At 38.5% G+C, this 19706-nt stretch overlaps 1 protein-coding gene across 3 annotated transcripts in view; it reads right to left on the reverse strand.

Annotated features, from left to right (window-relative positions):
• The window catches only part of PIGU (phosphatidylinositol glycan anchor biosynthesis class U), a 104528-nt gene that overhangs the window by 8052 nt on the left and 76770 nt on the right, over positions 1–19706 (reverse strand). For 2 of the 3 annotated variants that reach the window (XM_056811774.1, XM_056811775.1), the window contains exons 9-11: positions 16404–16547; positions 12932–13056; positions 7583–7725 (exon numbers count right to left, since the gene is read on the reverse strand). In XM_056811774.1, coding sequence (XP_056667752.1) covers positions 7583–7725; positions 12932–13056; positions 16404–16547 — 412 coding nt within the window. The remainder of the gene's footprint in view (positions 1–7582; positions 7726–12931; positions 13057–16403; positions 16548–19706) is intronic. The other variant, XM_056811776.1, reaches the window with a different exon arrangement.

A 19706-nucleotide genomic window follows, 5' to 3' on the forward strand; every position in this document is an offset into this window, starting at 1 on the left:
TCAAGGCAGATACAATCAAAGAAAAACTTTGTTTGAGGACTTGTCGGTCAGTCAGTATATTTGATAAGTATTATAGACAGACGATGATGGGTCAAGAATTGAATTGAGGAAGAAACTGGGCTGGATCTCATCTGGAGACTATGCATAGATTGAAAGCAACTGGCTGCTGCAAAATCCCATTTTGTTAAATACCAATTAAATACCTAGTGATACTATATGGCTGGAAATCTTAGACTAAAAGAATTTTAATTGTAGGGGATGCAAAGAGGACATGTTTGATAGGCAATTGAGCTGGATCAGTCATATATTGGTAAAGAAGGATAGAAATCAGACAGCCCAAGTGCTACATTGGTATCGAAAAATTTTAACAGAACAAGAAAAAGACATCCATTTAAACGGATTTTATTCTATTCTAAAGATGATCCCAGGAAAAAACATAAAGAAAATAATGTATGACGAGAAACTGTAGGGAGATTGTGATCTGCATCAGTAAAGGGGGTGTCTATACTAATGAGATCATGGAACATTAAAGTATGTTTCAACAACCATTCTCATGGCTCTGGGCCTTGTTAGGAATAAAAATGAACTTGAGCAGCAAATTTTCTTTGACTATCTTTGCTACAATGGAGAGTTGGTATATTTGTAAGTAACTTACATAAAAATAAAAAGAATCAATAAAACTTAATTTTTTAAAAGAATAAATGGAAGGTCTGGAACAACTCTGCCCTGGGAACATGACAAACCATACACCTTGACACAAATGAAGACTCTCCATTCCCTTTCAAGGCAGATATTAAGGTTGGAAGACCAGGGAATATTTTTTGCCTTTTTTTGGTATCCCCAGTGCATATAGCAAGCAATTAATAAAAGCTGACCAACACTCTGCATCTGCATTCAGTGTGTTCCAAAAGTCACTTGTTTGTATTATCAGTTAAAACACCATTAACAAGTAGGAAGGTCTAAGTGTGGTACATCACTTGGAATTGGTATTGTTAGGCGATAGGCCCTGAAAGCAAGACCGGGCCTTGGTAACTTTGATAAGTATCAGTGATTTTATCAGTGATTTTAACAGAAAATAGGGAACAGCTGTATGTGGGGAAATTGTTTGAAAATGTATTTCATGTCAGAGTCAGTTGATGTGATCAATGGTTTGATTAAATTGCTTTTTTTTCCTCTTTCTTTTTTTACTCTGTTTTATAAAGGATGGCTCACTGGGGAAAGGAAAGGAGTGATGTTTTAAGAAATGAAGGGAGGAAGAGAGGGAGAAGTGAAGGGAGGGAAGGAGAGATAGAAGAAGGGAGGAAGGAAGGGAGAGAGGAAGGGATAGAGGAAGGAGAAAGAGGAGGACGAAGGGAAGGTGAGAAGATATTCACTAGTGGACTTCAAATATCTAAAGCCCAGAAATGTTGAATATAAATTAGAGATCTTACATCCAGAGGGTGCAAACAAATTGGGGGGGGGGGGGGGGTGTGCGGAAGATACAGGATGTGGATTTTTTGTAATTATAAAGAAGATCCTACAAGTAGAGTTATCTCTGGAATGGGCTGCACTGGGGAGAGGAAGGACTTCTGTGTGCTTATCAGAAATGATAAGGGGATCCTTTTATGGGCAAAGGGTAAGATTAGATGAGCTCTTTAGTATCTTCTAGCTCTAGGATCTTAAGATTATCTGATCTAATATTTATTACTATATTAAATGAATTTCTCCCATTGGTCTAAATGAAATCTGGTCTGGGAAGTTGTTAAGTAAAGTTTTGTGTAAATAGAAATCCAGAATTCTTCATATTTTAATATTGAAGTTTACTTCTAAAGGGATGTAAAATACGAGAAAGGAAGAATCAGATGTCCACCTAGGTATGGCTTTGAACTGGGTACCAACTAGCAAAATGGAAATTTGTTTTGTTTTTCAAAAGATTTTAAAGAAAGTCCCAAAGACTTTCTTTCTCCTAAAGAAAGTCAGTAGTAAAATAGGATGAGTAGAAGTTGGTCCAGGATTTCTTCCTATCAAATGTTACAATGATGTACACATTATTAAGAACATTAGTATATATGCTAGGTTAAAAAATTTAGAGGATGAGCAAAGTTAAACCTGAAACAGTACAGTATAAAGAAAAGAATACTGGATCTGGGGTTAAGAGAACTGGGTTCGATTCTTGGCTATAATCACTAATTATGTCACTTTTGGCAAGTCCTTTATCCTTTCTGAACCTTTCAGATTTTTTCATTTATAAAATGTAAGCCACCCCTCATCCCAGGGTCATGGACTTTTGCCATGGAAACTTAATGATGTGAGAATGCTAACTCCAAGAGATTACCTATAGTTCCTCAAATCTCTGAGGCTTTTTGACATTGGAATTTCTTTCTGGGGAATGCTGAATAGTCACAAGACCAAGATTCAGAGAAGCTGCTCAGAAAGACAAAGGAAGAAGAGGAATGTTGGCCTCTCAAAAAGAGGTAAGAAAATATCAAAACATGAACAAATCATGGAGAGATGCACCTAGGCAAGCCAAGAGCAGGCTGCCATGGAAAGTGGACTGGTTGGTAATATGATAAATCTGGTCCTCTGCTCCTGTCTTTATCCTGCTTCTCCAAGTGTTGCATGCAAAAAAACCCAAGTTCCCTCTAACTGACCAATTTGTTTTCTATTTATGTTCCAAATCTTTAAGTATTTGGCTTGGGATTAAGAGAAATGAAGTTAACCTAAAGGAATAGGTGATTTTCTTTAGCTCAGGTTGAGGAGTGAGTGTGTGTGTGTGTGGGGGGGGGTCAATCAGAGAGATAATTTCAGCAATTCTAATAATCTCTGAGAATTCCATCCATGCTAGACTGCTTTGATCCTAGAAGAAAACTAAATAAGGAAATAAGCCACTAGCAGTGAGAGCTAAAAGTAGTATGTTTGCTGGGCCAACTACATTGTACATAGCTATACATAGCAAATACTACATATGGTTACATGGGAATAATAATACTAACAGTACCTACTTCACAGAGCTGTTGAGAAAGTTAAATGAAACAATATATGAATGCAAAAAGTGCTACATAAATGTGAGATGTGAGATGTGATAAATGTGAGATGATAGAAATAACAACAACTATTACATAATCATAAAGCACTCTCTTCTTTCTCCTTTTACTAAACTATCAGACCATACTTTTCTCAGTTTCCTATACTAGACCCCCATGGAGATATTGCCCCCTAACCCTGAGTCCTATTCTCTTCTCTCTATACAGAAGTTTTCTCTTAGCCACGGTTTTGCTTTCTGCAGTTTCAGTCACCTATGGTCATTCCAAGGGAAGGAGGAGGCTGCCTTTAGATGAGGGAAGAGGTCAACAAACTATTGAAGGATACCTGGAGGCCAGATCCAAGCACAGCAGATGGAAGACACAGACAAGGGGCCAAGAGGGATGAGTGGACTGAGACAAAGGTCTCTCTCTGCAGAATCTCTCCAGGTATCAGTTTTTCTGCTTTCACTTAAGAGGGTTTTTTGTTTGTTTTGGTGGAGGGGAGGCTGCAGAGCACTGAGGCAAGGGGCAGGAATGGGGAAGAGAGCATAGTACTCTACAGTAAAGTTAACATAAGTGTTAAAATTTAAAGCACAGGGGGCAGCCAGGTGGCTCAGTGGATTGAAAGCCAGCCCTAGAGACAGTAAGTAGATCCTAGATTCAAATATGGCCTCAGACACTTCCCAGCTGTGTGACCCTGGGCAAGTAACATAACCCCCCCAAGTCACTTAACCTTCACTGCCTAGCCCTTACCAGTCTTGGAACCAATACACAGTATTGATTCTAAGATGGAAGGTAAGGGTTATTAAGGAAAAAAAAAGTTAAAAGTAAGAACTGTCCTTGGTTTTAGGAATCCATTGGGGAGGAGTAGTCTTGGAACATATCTAAGGTTTGTGTGTGTGGGACTACTGTACAGTACTGTAAAATAATTTATAAAGGACTTTATTACTATATTTAATGCTAGTAATGTCTTTCAGTATGTTTATCAATGAAACATATATGCATATACACACACACACACACACACACACACACATTATATATGGGTCAGCAGTTCACTTATATCTGTAGTTTTAGCCCTTCACAGCAAATCCTGGAACGTATCTTCCCTGTACAGATAGCATGGTTTTACTGTATTACTCCAGTTGGTGATCTCATCAGCTCCCAGGAATTGAATTATCATCTTGATGCTAACTGTTCTCATATCTACCTATTGAGCCTGCCTCTCTTATGAGGTTCACAACCTAGGAGTCATCCTCAACTCCTTCCTCTCTCACCCACACTAGCCAATCTGTTGCCAAGCTCTGTTGATTTCACCTGTGCATCATCTCTCAAATGTACCCCTTTCTCTCCTCTGCTGCTGCCTCCACTGCAGTGCAGGCCCTCATCCCCTCATGCCAGGATTACTGTAGCAGCCTGCTGTTGGGCCTGCCTGCCTCAAGTCTCTTTCCACTCAACTAACTTCCATTCAGCCAGCAAAGTGATATTCTACGTCATACCCCCCCATGACTTCCAGAATACTATGTAAAATCTTACTGTTTGGTGATCAAAGTCTTTCATAGTCTAGCCTCTTTTCCCACTTTTCCAGTCTTCTTACACCTCACTCCTCACAACATACTTGATCCCGGCCTCCTTGTTGTTCCATGAGTGAGACACGTCTTTTGGCTCCAGACATTTTCTCTGGCTGCCTCTCCTAGAATGTGCTCCCTCATTTCTACCTACTGACTTCCTTCAAGGCTTAACTGAAAACCCATCATTTACAGGAGGTACTTCCCAAGGCTTCTTGATTCTAGTACTTTCCCCAGTTAATTGTTCCCTGTTTATCCTTTCCACAGCTCATTGGTTTACATTTGTTTACTAGTTGTCCCCCCATGAAAATGTAAGTCCATTTCCCCTTTTTTTGTAGATCCTTCGCACTCAGCACAGTGCCTATGTCAAATAACTGTTTACTGATTACTGAAAACACCATTATTACAACAATATTCTTCTATTACACAGCAGAAATGGAGAAGGTAAGGACCCAGGACAAGGAATACTAAATAGCACCTGGGCTTCAATCCAGTTGCAATCACATTGAGATCAAGGCCTCTCTAGGTATGCCAAAGAGCAGTTGAATCTGCTGAAGTGGAGAGAAGATGAACCCATCTGAGGACTACCAGGATGTGGACCCAGTCATTGCCTCTTCTCAGAAGGTCCAACCCTATATTCTTCTTCTTTTTTTAATTAAATTTTTTTATTTGGTCAATTTCAAGCATTATTCCTTGGTTACAAAAATCATATTCTATTCCTCCCTCCCCTCCCCCCCACCCTTCCCAAAGCTGACGCGCAATTCCACTAATCCTGTATTCTTAACGATGTAATATTCCCTACATTTCTCCTCACCCACCACCTACTTGAAGAATCATGAGACTGCATTCAGATACCTTGAGGTAAAGTCAGAATACCGGAGAGCCATAAACTGGGCTAATATACACATTCTTTAACAGGAACTGACCATGTTTGACATCTTAATGCCCTGCTTTACTGGGGATGCACAAACATGTATCTGGCTCTGATAGGTATGAGGGAATCTTTTTTCTTTTAAAGTCGTGACTGATCTTTTTTGAGCACAGGGGATGTGTACATGATGAAAAGAGGACTGCATTAATAGTATAAGGCAGTGATTGCAAATCTTTTAAAAACCATATGCCCAAATTGAAACCCTCATGCCACATATGAGGCACCCCCCCAATTTACCCCAAACAGGGGAGGGAGGAAGTGCTCCCATTGGGTTGCTGGACAGTGGTACAGGTAATATAAGAAATGTCCTCAGGTAGGGTGGGAGAGGAGGAGGGGAGCAACCACCTCTGGCACATGTGCCATAGGTTTGCCTACATGGGTATAATATATACAAATATAAAAATATATAAAATGTGCTTGGGGCCAGGTTGGCTTGAGACTGGCCTGGCTATGGCATACAGAGCCCTTGAGGGAGCCCAAAGCAGCAAGATGAGTTTTAAACAAAGTCTTAGTTATTAATACAAAAGAGCTGCTCACTCTAATTCTCAATTGAGATTCATGGAATACAGAGAAGTCTTCCCAAGAAAGGCAGGCAAGAAACTGTAAGCAATGGCAATGAGCAGATGTAAACTGGAGCTCTGTTTCAGATATAGAATACAGATCCAGATTAACCAAATGGAAAGTACACTTCCCCCCCCATGAAGACTCTCCCAAGGCCACTAGCCCACAGAGACCTTTTTCCTCTCCTCAGCCTCTCCACAGCAATTATTATCAAAATAATTCCTATAGCACTTACTTGTATATGACATTATGACATTTCTTCTACTGTTGTGCTACATTTTTTGTTAATACTTAGCTTTCTAAGTGTTTATACATTTGATCCCTAATCAGATTAAGGGCAGGGACCATATCTGTCTTATTTCTCTAAATTATCCACACCCTCTAGTACTGAGTCCTGTACAAATTAAAGCATTCACTACATTTGATATGGTTTGAGAGAATATTCTAATTACTCACTGATAATAGCAAAGGTAAAGTTCATTATTCCCTAAAGAGTTAGAATTCTGAGTTGATGCCACAAGGTACAAAGGAGGCAACTCTAGGTATAGGAAGAGGTACCTGAAATTTGAAGGTAAGGATGCCACTGACTAGCTAAATGGTTTGGGTCATTTCCCTAGTTTTCCCCTTTCTCTTCATCTCTTTTGCCTTCTGTCACTGTCTTTGCTATTTCCCACTTCAACAGCACTCCCAACTTCACTATGGGAGCCATGCTAGGCTGGAGAAAATAAGTGAGTTACCTGGTAAGCTACAAGAGCCAGTACCAGAGAAAGATCTCAGGCTCAAGCAGCTGCTAACACAAGGTCAGGCAAGCAGGCTCCCAGCAAACAAAGAGTATCTCCCTCTCAGAAAGAACCAAACTAGCATTCCTAAGTCCCAAAGATATAATACTAATATTGAGGAGAAACAGGGAGGACCCGGGACATTCCTGTGTTGGAGAAGCAAAAGGAAGGGAGTCTAGAGGATGTGTGACATCAAGAAATACATGAAAGAAAGGAATATACTCCATGACCAAATCTCACTTAGAGGCCAGGTCTGAAATCACCCTTCCTCCTAACTGCAGACTCAGTGTTTGGTATCCTAAAATAAATGTATGCATCAGACAATAATTTTCCAGAAATACTGATAGCAAGCAACACTAGTTCCATGAATCAATAAAAAGTCCTCCTTCCTCCTTCAGGATATAACCTTGAAGGCAAGTGTTTTAGATAGGGATTAATGACCATCATCAGTGGCTCCAGATACCCACACTCCCTATTCTGTCATTAATCCACAGGAAATCCCTAGACAGGGATAATTGGTTATTTAAATGGCTCAAAATCAGTTATTACCAAGACCCTGAAATGCAGAACAAAACCTGACCAGGCAAACTCCTTGTGAAGAATATAGGACGCAACAATCCAAAGTGTCCCACCATATGGCAAAAGGACTGTAGAGAGCACAAGTTGTTGCAGGTTCTGCCCATAGGTCAGAGGCTACTATAAGCTATTCCCCAGGACCTTCTTCCCCAGACTGTGACTCACCTGCCCGACATTGAATGTCAGTGTAATAGCATAATAGAAATTGGAATTAGCACTTCCTGCATAAATCCAAAGATGCCATAAAACCGGGAAGAGCAGGGAGCAGACAATCATCACACAGGAGAGGAAAAAGATGTTCCGAAGGACTGCAAAAATAGACAACACTGAGATTTAGTATCAAACAAACAAATTTCCTACCTGTTCTTCTTTGGAGTAAGGGAGGAAGGAAAAGAGGGTTAACCTGTGCTATCACATATATCACAAAAGACAAACCTCCTTCAGAGATACCACGTACCAATTCCCTTATTTGTCAATAGCTTTCCAAGTTGGTGTCTTCTAATTTGATGAGTTTGTTGAAGTTCAGGTAGGGGTCTTGTCACTAAAGCTATAATTGGCTAAGAAAATAGTTACTAGGGCAGCTAGGTTGGCTCAGTGGGTAGACAGCCAGGTCTGGAGACAGGAGATCCTGGGTTTAAATCTGCACTCAGAGGCTTCTGAGCTATGTGACCCTAGGCAATTCACTAACCTCTCATTGCCTAGCCCTTACCATTCTTTTGCCTTGGAACCGATACTTAACATTAAGTCTGAGATGGAAGGTAATGATTTAAAAAGAAAAAGAAATAAGGTAGTTACTATAGATATTATATAATTCTCTCTATCCACTGAGCTACCTTGTTGCCCCCTTGACAGTATATAATTAATAGAAACCTATTGTCCACAGTAAGGAAAAGTCAGATCACATCTAGATGTGTTTATCAGTTCCAGGTCTAAATCTTAGCAAAGACATTCATAAACTGGAGCATATATAGGATCACAAAGAAGACTGGAATACTATATGAGGTTTGAGTGATTTAATTTAGAAGTTAGCATAGAAATAAGAATACTTAGATTTGCTCATATCAGTTGTTTTAAAAAGGATAGTTTTACCAGCTGTAATCCAACTTCAGACAATAGTTGGGACTCTGAAGTTCTTTCCTATAATCCTGTGATTTGATATCAAAGAGAATAATTCCTGAGGCCCTGAGTATATCAAAAACATGATAATCAGTAAGAACCCCCATGGTGATGCAGGAATAATTTTTCTTTCTACTGGCTAGGTGGAGAATTATATCAGGCCAAATTAGGTACAGTAATTACAGTAAAAATCAATAAAAGTCATGGTCCCATTCCACTAAAAAAATATAGTAATTCCTTGTTAAGATCTTTTAGGCAGGGACTCTTTTGCCTTTTTGTATCCTGAGCAACATTTAACTCAGTGACTAGCACATAGTAGGTGCTAAATAAATGTTGATCAATTCTGACCCACATCCACCCTCATAATAGATTTATTTACATTGAAAAAGGAAATTTTTTTATACTTGTAAAAGGAAAATCTTTGTACAGAGATTTACTAGTTATTGGCTCTATTTTGTATACTGAAATATTTGGTGTTGAAGAGGAAAAAAAAACTTTTAAGGAGGGTGTTGAACTATGTAATTATCTAAGACCCCTTCTATAACTAAGTCCATAATAATGAAGATAAATGTTTGTTGAAATGGCTAGATTGGGGCTAAGTTGTAAAAGGCCTTAATGACAGACCTGGACATCTAGCCTTTTATCCTCCTTGTCCTCCACATGGAGACAAGGGATCAGGGCTCTAGTCCTGGTTCCACAATTCCTAGCTGTACAACCATAGACAAGTCATTTAATCTTTTTCTACACTTCCATTTTCCTATCTGGGATAACAATACCAATAGAACCAGGGAAAGTGCTTTAATCTATAAAGCACCACAGAAGTATCAGCTATTATTGCTATTATGTATATGTTGATTAACTTATTGGAAGAGATTATTTTCCCTTAAAAAAAAAGGAGGGGAAGCGGTTTCCTCATTTCTTGATAATCAGGTAAGAATCAGAGGATCAAGAGCTGTAGGCCAAAAGCTGAGTGAGATGTACAGGGCATGGTACATTCCAGACACAAGATGTCACCCAAGAGAACTAAAAGGTCAAAATTCAACAGAGCCTTCTGGGGCAAAAACACCAACAACAACAATAACAAACATGACAGGCAATGTAGTACGTCTTCGCTAACTCAAGGTGCAGAAAAGGCATAATTTTCAGACGTGGCTAATGAAAGAATTCCTTTTGCTTCACCATGTAAACCAAAAGGTTTGGTTTTTCTCTTTTTTTCAATGGAAATTTGGGAGGGAGAGGGGGATAGAGAGATAAGAATTGCTACAAAAAAAGGAAAGAAATAAAAAAGGATCATTGAAGAATTAAGAAAATTACAAAGAAGGCATCAGTTAGGCCTGAAGGAAACATAGGCAAGCTGGAAAGCTTTAAATGCTATATGTTGAATTTATTGTAGACTTAAAAGGAAAAGTAAACTGTATCTAAGAGTTTCACAGTTTTACACAAAACTTTTTTTAATATTTCACTTTATTTATAGAAAAGCTAATTTTTATTTAGTGTTCTTTAAAGTCAGAATAAAAAAGCATTTTAAAAAATCCTCTCCACCTTGACACATATCTAATCTGAAAAAAAAAACAGCAACAGATCAGTGCCAACAAGCAAATGACCTTCAACATTGGTCTTTTATGCTTTAGTCATCTATCTGTAGAGAACATATACACAGGGTCAGTACTTAGGGGAAATTTCCCTCCTTTACTTTCCTGTTTAAATAATTTTAATGGTTGTCATGAAGTTAAGTAGGTGGAAGTTACAAAGATCTGCCTGATAATTAGAGCTGATGACCTTATTTGTAAAGGACGCTGTAAAAGGAATTCATGCTTCAGGTAGGAGATGTCTTAAGACTTTTCCAACCTTTAGGAAGAAAAACTAGATATTAAAGGTTGTTTTTAAAACAAAATTTAAAACTACTCCTCAGTTTCAGATATATGTCACTGGCTTAAAGACTTCTACCAACTTCTAGTCATCAAACTAAGGGGCCAAAAGTTAATGTCTCCAAAAAACAAAGAAGCTATTGGCTGAATGGGTCATGTGTTGATGTCACAAACATAACATTCCAAGCAAATGTCTTCATAGCCCCTGATGCTAAGAGACTCACAATTAACTGTCAGTCCAAACTCAAAAACAAAATAAAACAAAAAACCACATAGCTCAGAAAGCCAGTGACATAGTTCATTAGGGTTATACAACCTCTCAGAAATCTCATTCCCAACTCTCATAGTGACTCATCACTCTACAAGGTAGACTCTAGTTTTTAATCATTTTTCAAATCTTAAAACATGTCTATTCCAATATTTCTTTAATCCTCAGAGGCAGCATGTTTTAGAAGCAGATCTGTCCTTTGGAATACCATGTGGCACAACAGTAATCTGCACTATAGAGGAAGAAATATTATACCCATGAATTTGTACAAAGGGGAACTGTGGACTTATTATACATGCCTCATATGTATACAAGATGTATATATTTTAGAAAGAGCAATGAAGACCTACATTGGGGTTCTAGCTCAACCATTAGTGTGAATGGAAAATTCACTTTCCCTCTCTGAGTCTCAGAGGTCTCATCTGTAAAATGGGGAAGGGGGAAATATGCATACTACTTGTTAGGATGAATGTAAATTATTTTGTTGTCTTTGTTACTAAAACAATGACTATTACTACCACTAAGAACTGAGGAAAGAGGATCAAGGTCAGGAAGCAAAAGAATGAAAATAAAATGTGTGAAACAGAAGAGGAAAGAAAATTATTATTATTATTATTATATCCTTTTTGGTTTAAGCCTGAAAATAAAAATGTTTTTCCAAAACATGAATATCCAACTTTGAAAGACAAAATAAGAAAAGTAAAGTGAAAGGGACCAAATCCCCTTGTCCACATAAAAAATTATGGTCTGTAGCATCAAGTGGAACTTATGGTTCTTGTAGTCATCTACACATTCTCCAAGTGATCTGGCTATTAAAGGGCCACAAGGTTAATCTCAAACCTGCTTGATGACTCTTGCAGATAATCATGAGGAAACTACAGGGAGGTGATGAGGAAACACCTGAGCAGTCAATGCTGTTGTCATAAATCCCACTTGGTAACTCTGAATACAATCACCTGTGGGAGCACATGCTGCACCCACTCACACTATTGACTTTCTGTTCTTCCTGCTGTTTGGGTGGCTGTCATGTTAGTTTCACTTCCTGCTAGGCATATGAAGCCCCAAAGGGCTAGTGAATGAAACAACAGATGCACAGCCTCCAGAGTTCAGTCATTGCTTTCATTCACTACAATGAGCTTCAGTCAGAGGTTGCAAAACTGCAGCCTCATCTCATTTTTATAACAAATTACAGTACCATAATGGATTCAAAGTTGGGAATACACTGGTAGAACAACTGGGTCAAATGCCTCATTTTCAGGATGGAGGAAACCCAGTCTCAAAGAGGAAAGGAGCTTGTTCAGGACATGCTGTCAAGTTCATGGAAAAAGTGGGCCTAGAACCAAACTCTCCTCACTATCCCAATGCTAAACTGCTAGAAGTTTATTGAGATTATCCCATATTGAGATCTCATTCTTCCTCATTCTTTCTAGGCCACTGAAAACCTTCAGATAGCTCATTGCTGGTGGATGGGTACTCTGGGCATAATGGCATTTCCTCATAGGCAAGGGGGAAGAGTTATTCATAGCTTCGGCCACCTATTTTATTTTTATTTCATTTTTCTTCTCTTCAGAAACCATACTTTACCTCCTTTAGGGAGTATGGAAGGGGTTGGGTTGCCTTCTGGCAAGAGTTCTGTAGTTGGGAGTCAGGACACCTGAATCTAAACCCTAGGTCTAACACTAGTTGTATGATCACAGGCCTTAGTTTCCCTATCTGTAAAATAGGGATGATACACTACTGACCTCATAGGACTACTGTGAGAAAAGTCTTCTGTAAACCTTGCCAAGCTCTCAGGAGTTGTCATTATTTATTCCTTTTGAGGGCAGGAACTACTGTGAGCAACTTGAGCACAAGGACTGTCTTTGGCTTCTTTTTTGTATCCCCAGAGCTTAACACAGTACTTGGTTCATATAACAGGAGCTTAACTGATTGACTGATTGTTTCATTAATTGAATTATATCTTTCTGGTTCCTCTGAGGCAAATGGAAAGATATATAAATTGTAAAATATATCATAAATGCCATCAAAGATAATAACAAAAACCCTCCCCAGTTATCACTACTATCAGTGCCTAGAGCATCCAACATGGCAAGTAGACTGATTTTCCTGTTTCTTTATGTCTTTCATCCATTGGGTGGTTCCAGCTTAAACCTAGTAACCACTACCCTTCTCCTGGAATCAAAGAATAAATATAACTCTTCCACTGGGAAATTTAAGAAAGATATACTTAAGAGTATGTTAAGGAAAAAGGAAGGTGCTTACATCTGTAGAGATGGCTCCACACAGGAAGAAAAGCCAAGTACAGGGCGACATCCCCCAGTGTGGGATAGGACTTGAAAATTGAGATAACAGCGATCTGGATGAACATGAAGAACATGGGATGATCCCTGAGGTAGAGGGAATAAACCAAGATAAATCAGGATCTAGCATGAGTAGAAATTCCAAGTAACCAATCCTGAGGACCCTCATAAACTTCACCACTGATTTCTGACAGCAGAATGTCCAGTGCCTACGAAGGTCATAGGTTCAACCATGAAGTACCAGGTGAACCAAAGAGCCTTCATACAAACCAAGCACCAAGAAGGAGGCATCCCAAGATTAGTACCTAAGGAAAGGGGTTATTATCACCCTTTTAAACAACCACAGCAACCTGAACAGTCAACAGAGACAATGATTCTAAACTTACCTTCACACCTAGGAGACAGATAAATAAAGTCAACATTTTTTACTGCTGGCCATAAATGGTCAGTCAAGACATCTAGGAAATTCCCCTGCTGCTGAGCCTATGGAGCTAGAGCTTATAAAAGGCATCTCCTTTCCTTACAGCAGCAAACAGGGTACAGAGGAATCCTTAGTCCTAAAGAGGCAGAGTGAAAAGAGTCGGACTCAGGAGTCCTGGCTCTTGGCTCCATTTGACTATGCACTCCTTAAAAGCAGATGTTGTCTTTTGGCTTTCTTTTTATGCACTGTGCCTAGCACACAGCAGGCACCTCATAAATGTCAGTTGACCAACTGGCTCTGATATTACACCTGTGTGAATGGCAGATCATTTACCCTGCTGAACTTCATCTGGTTCCTACAATTTGCTCTACTTACTTACCTCATAGGGTGGCTATGCAGAAAATATGTTATAAATATAATGCTATAGAAACCGAGTTGTTATTAGTACATGGATACGAGTTATTCTTCTGAGGGAGGCAGCTGAAAGTCATATAAAGTTGTGAACTTGCTGAAGGGCATTAACTACATTTCATTTTCTCAGCTCTATCACCAGGAGATGATGCAAACAGACCAATCTTGTGATGGCCCAAAATACAGAGTGGAGGCAATATGAAGGATCCTCATTCTCAGACTCCTTTCTCTGTTCCACCTGGGAAAAATCACCATTCTTGGCTGATTTCCCTTTTTCTCAGTTAAGGACAGCAGCACTACAAGCAACTTGTCTCCTAAAGGTGTTCTTGCAGGACATAACGAACCCCTTCCTTGTCAGCAAAGTGATAAAAAGTAGGTCAACCTGGGGATTCGTTCAGTGGGCCTAAATCTTACACACAGAGACAAAATTAGCACTACATACATCAGCATTTCTTTGAAACTCAATTGACCCAACAGCAGGATTATTATATAAGTCAGCAAAGATCTAAAACCTGTGAGAAATAATGTGAGGGAGCAACAAAAGATATGTACTATAAATTCTTGCTTTAAGAAACTGAAACCCTCATTACTCGAACCATTTCTAAAGAAAGGTCACTGAAAATGTGGTGACAAATTAACAATTCCATAGCCCCAGAAAATGTTTTGAACCTTTAAACAAAGAGACTTCCTGTTGCCAAATGTAAACTGCTACCAGAGAGGCCCCAAATTAATCTGAGAGGAAAATCCAAAGGAGAAAAGGAGAAAACTCAAGAAAAATCTGGTGTGCCACCTAAAGCATTCAAATGGACCCTGGATAGAAATCTCAATATGAGGGAGTAAAGATTCTGGGAGCAGTCAGATGACTTCTAAGTGACCTCAGGGGCCCCAAAGACAAGGGAATATCACAGAAAACTGTGACACTACCTCACCAGGAGCTATTTTTTATAGGCATTCAAACATAGAAGACAGGAGAACACATTCCATTCCAAATTAAAATGGAAATCTGGGTCTTGAGAGGACAGTCTTAATTCCTACTGGATCTATTGAGTGATCTTTATTGTGTCTAATTTCTTGTCTAGGAAGCAATACTTAAAAAATCTTGATAGGAAATTACCATAATATGTGTTAAGTATTTTTTTTAATGAACCCCTACCTTCCATCTTGGAATCAATACTATGTATTGGTTCCAAGGCAGAAGAGTGGTAAGGGCTAGGCAATGGGGGTTAAGTGACTTGCCCAGGGTCACACAGCTGGAAAGTGTCTGAGGCCAGATTCTGACTCCAATCTCTAGGCCTGGCTCTCAATCCACTGAGCTACCCAGCTGCCCCCTGTTTTTAGTATTTTTTAGGTGCTCAGCCTCTAGGAGATCCCTGAGGGAACATGATCTAGCAGACAGACAAGATGTTATTATTATATGCAAATAAAGGAAAAAGGATTGTTTCTCATTTTTAGACACACAAGGAAAAGTATGAGCTAAACCAGATGGAAAGATTATTTTGGCCTTCATTATGTTGCTTTCCATTGTCACAACCATGTCTCTTACAGAGTAACATGGCAAAAGGGAATTTTACAAGCACAAATACTTGGCAGGGAATGTCAGGCCAGAACAAGGCTACAGATGGCAAGCTTTTCTGCTAATGTCCCCTAGTTTCCTGTGGATTATGGAGGCAACAAAATTCATTCTTATCACAGTCACCTGACACTTATTGGAAGTGTCAGTCTGTGTCAGGGCATTGGCACAGTCATCATGGCAAACATCACAAAGAACTATATTTTAGGTTACTTAGAGGTTCCTTACTGAGAGAACTGTTGGAAAATGTGCGTTTCAAAATGTCATTTCCTTCATCCATCTGGCCTGTTCCAGCTATAGATTCTCCTTTACTGCATTACATTTGTAGTGCTTTGCACATGCTAAGAGGAAAGGTAAAATGGTGGAGTCTGAATTGAGAGATCAGAATCCTTGAGAGTTTTGAGTCCTGGCTCTGCCCCTTATTGGTTTATGATACATACATATATGTCCAGCAGATCACTTAAAACTTCCAAGAAGGGGGGGGGGGGGGGGCAGATGGGTGGCTCAGTAGATTGAGAGTCAGGCCCAGAGACAGGAAGTCCTGGGTTAAAATGTGGCCTCAGGCACTTCCTAGCTGTGACCCTGGGCAAGTCACTTGACCCCCATTGCCTAGCCCTTACCACTCTTCTGCCTTGGAACCAATACCCAGTATTAATTCTAAGACAGAATGTAAGGGTTTAAAAAAAAAAAACCTTCCAAGAAGCTTTACTTCTCTGAAAATGGAGATTACAGTCATTTACTTCACAGTATTAGTAAAGGGAAATCACTCTGTAAAACATAAAGCTCTAACAAAATAGGAGTTATTATTTGAGGAGGTGTTTAACAAATGTTTGTTAAACTGAACTAAATTGCCAGGCTGGGCAGATTTTTTCCAAAGCTATTAGGAGAGAAGGTTCCCACAGTCAAGTTTATAGAAACTTAATTATGGAGTCACAGTTCAGTCTCTGCTGCCACCATACTTGCAGTGTCAGAGCAGCAGGGAAACTCCAGACACTTATGTGAACAGAGGGGCAATTATACAAAACCACTTACTTCAACTTCACTGCTAAGGGGATGGTGTAGAAGAAGACATTGATCTGAAACACGCAGACAAAGAAGAGGCTGAAGTGTTCAAACATTTCTGCAAAGAAGTACCAGAAGAGACCGATATTTGGAGTGAGATCAGGAACAGAAAGTCTGTAAATTTTAAAAAGAGAAAGAAAAGTTAAAAGTTATGTGTATGTGTGCACATGTATGTATATATGTGGTAAGCTGGAGCTTAATTATTTCTCCACAGAATATGAGCTTTATTTAAGAACACCAATCAATGCAATCACTATTTCAGAAGACTAATAATGAAACATGCTACTCATTTCCTAAGGGAGAGAGAGGTGATGGACCCAAGTGAAGACTGAGGCTATGTTTTTGAACATGACCAATGATGGAATCTGTTTTGCTTAAATATCCTATATTTGTTTTAGGGGTTTTCTTTTTCTTTTTTCTGGGGATGGAGAAAAGGAAGAAGAGAAAATATATGCATGTTAATTGGAAAAAAAGTAAAATAAAATTTATAAAAAATGCTAATGAAAAGGAAAAAAAAGGAATTTGGTCAAAGAAGGCAGTACCAGAGGTCCTAATCTTTAAAAATATAAAGTAGAGAGAGAATCTCATCAAAGTGCAATGATATTAACAATATGTGGAATACAATATTTGGAATCAGGAAGAATTGGGACAAAATCCTACCTCTGACTCCTACTAGCTATGTGACCTTCAACAAGTTTCTCTGAGCCTCAGTTTCCACATCTCTAAAAGGTGAAAAATAACACTTGCCTTTGTTCCTAAAAAGATTGTTTTGAGGATCAAATAAAATAATGATTAGAAGTGTTTTGATTCCTAGCTGTATGACCCTGGGCAAGTCACTTGACCCCTATTGCCTAGCCCTTACCACTCTTCTGCCTTGGAGCCAATACACAGTATTGACTCCAAGATGGAAGGTAAGGGTTTAAAAAAAAAAAAGAAGTGCTTTGAAAAAATTTAAGCACTATGTAGATATCTATTACTATTATTATTGAGATGATGATGATGATGTATGTGTGTGCTTGAAGAAGCAGTATGGTGGAAAGAAAACTGAACTTACAGATAAGAAAGACCCATGTTTGAATCTTGCCTTTGACACTTACTATATGAGCATGGGCAAATCACTTGACATCTTTAATCATCAAATTTTTCAGCAGGAAAGACAGAAATACCTGTACTTGAAGAAATACCTCCAAAGTTATTGTGAGATGTAAATGAGACAATAGTTTTACCTAGTTTCTAAAACTTTAAAGTGCTAATGAAAGTTATTTACTGTTCTCTTTTTTAAAATTCCCTACTATAAGGGATAGCTCACTGGGAGGAGAGAAGGGAAACTGGCAACAATAAAGTTTAGATAAAGGTTAAACAAAATACATCAAAAAATTTATTAAAGTATACAAATACCAAGTATAGAATTGTCTTTGTACTAGAAAAGGAAATGAAATATCTGGATAAACTATGTTTTAAATGAGGAAGAACAAAGTATTTCTTCAAAGGCTAGAAGTGCTTCAAAGAGAAAAAAAAGAATAAAAAGAGTCTAAGGAGAAATTCTAGACTCTGTCTAGAGGTTTGTAGGTATAATTCATTCAATGCAATACACTGATCTAGGCAGGCACTGGAGATTCAAAGACAAAATGAAAAAGTCCCTAACTTCAAGAAGCTTACATTCTACTACAAAATATGAAGAAGCAAGTACTGTACATGAGAAATTTAAAAGGGAAGGAGCACTATTGAATGAGGACAGAAGGAGAGACTTCATGGAGATTAAATTGGCCCTAATTCAACAAAAGAAGTCAAGATTTTGGAACAGATAGGTGGCAAAGTAGTGGACAGAGGCTCCTGGAGTTGAGAGGATCTCAGTTCAAATTTGGCCTGAGATACTTCCTAGCTGTGTAATCCTGGGCAAGTCACCTTCCAAAAAAGATGAAGTCTTTTCATCAAGATTGACCTGTACAGAAGATCACTGGCCCCTTACTTTCCTCTCTAGCTATTTTCATGTTTAGCTTTACCTTAATTAAAGTCAAAGAACCACAGGTTTCCATTTGTATTCCTATTATTCAGCTTGGAATACCTAGCAAAATGTTCAAGTTTAGTGGTAAGGATTAAAATAATGACTTCAAATTTAACACTTGCCCCTCTGTCCTAGAGGTGTACTGGGACAAAAAGTAAGGGTTTAATTTTTTTTTTTTAAGCCAAGAATTCTGTCGGTGCCAAGAGAGGGAAGGAAAAAGGGAGGGAGGCAATATGGAACATATGATTTTGGAAAACTTATGTGGAAATTTGTTATTAAAATAACAAATAAAAATAATGCAAAAAATCAAGAATTCTGAGAGGTATAAGAAAAGAAGGAGTACATTGTAAGAATGAAGACAGTTTTTGCAAAAACACAGCAAGAGGAGATGCCATGATGAGTTCAGGAAATAGCCAAAGATTACAGTGAAAAAAGAATATAAATTAAGGCTGGAAAGCTGAAAGAAGGGAGAGGAGGCAATAGATTATAGAGGGCTTTGTTCTTTTATATATTATTTTGTTTTGTTTTATTTTTCCAATTACATGTAATAATAATTTTAACATGTTTTCAAAAATTTTGAGTTCCAAATTCTCTCCCTACTTCCTCCCAAGATTATAAACAATTTAATATTAGTTATTCTACATGTGTAATCATGTAAAACATATTTCCATATTGGTCATGTTGTGGAAGAAGACTCATAAAACACTAACAACAATAAAATCATGAAGAAAGTAAAGTAAAAAATAGTATGATTTCATCTGCATTCAGAATCCAATTTGTATATTTAAATCTTCAGGTATGAAGGAAAGGATTAGGTTGAAGAGAAAAGCCATGAGCCTGTACTTCATTCCATGAGAAATGAAAGAGACTGATTTAGAGGCTGGAAGATTACAATAAATATTTGGCTAGATATAGGTAGATGGTGTGAACTTCAAAGGAAGAGAGGTTAAATTGAGTAATAGTGACAAAGAGAATATCTGAAAGTGGCAATTGGGCATAAGGAATGTGTGCAATGTTCTTCTCAGCACAGTGGATCATGAAACATTAAAGAAGGAATGAATTGCCTTGGAGGAAGTAGCCAAAGATAAATATAAATAAAAGTTTGTTAAAAATCAATAGGGTAAGGGGACAGCTAGGTGGCTCAGTGGATTGACAGTCAGGCTTAGAGATGGGAGGTCCTGGGTTCAAATCTGGATTCATAGACACTTCCTAGCTATGTGACCCTGGGCAAGTCACTTAATGCCCATTGCCTAGCCCTTACCACTCTT

The sequence above is a fragment of the Monodelphis domestica genome, chromosome 1 (assembly GCF_027887165.1).
Source record: "Monodelphis domestica isolate mMonDom1 chromosome 1, mMonDom1.pri, whole genome shotgun sequence".
Classification (NCBI taxonomy): domain Eukaryota; kingdom Metazoa; phylum Chordata; class Mammalia; order Didelphimorphia; family Didelphidae; genus Monodelphis; species Monodelphis domestica.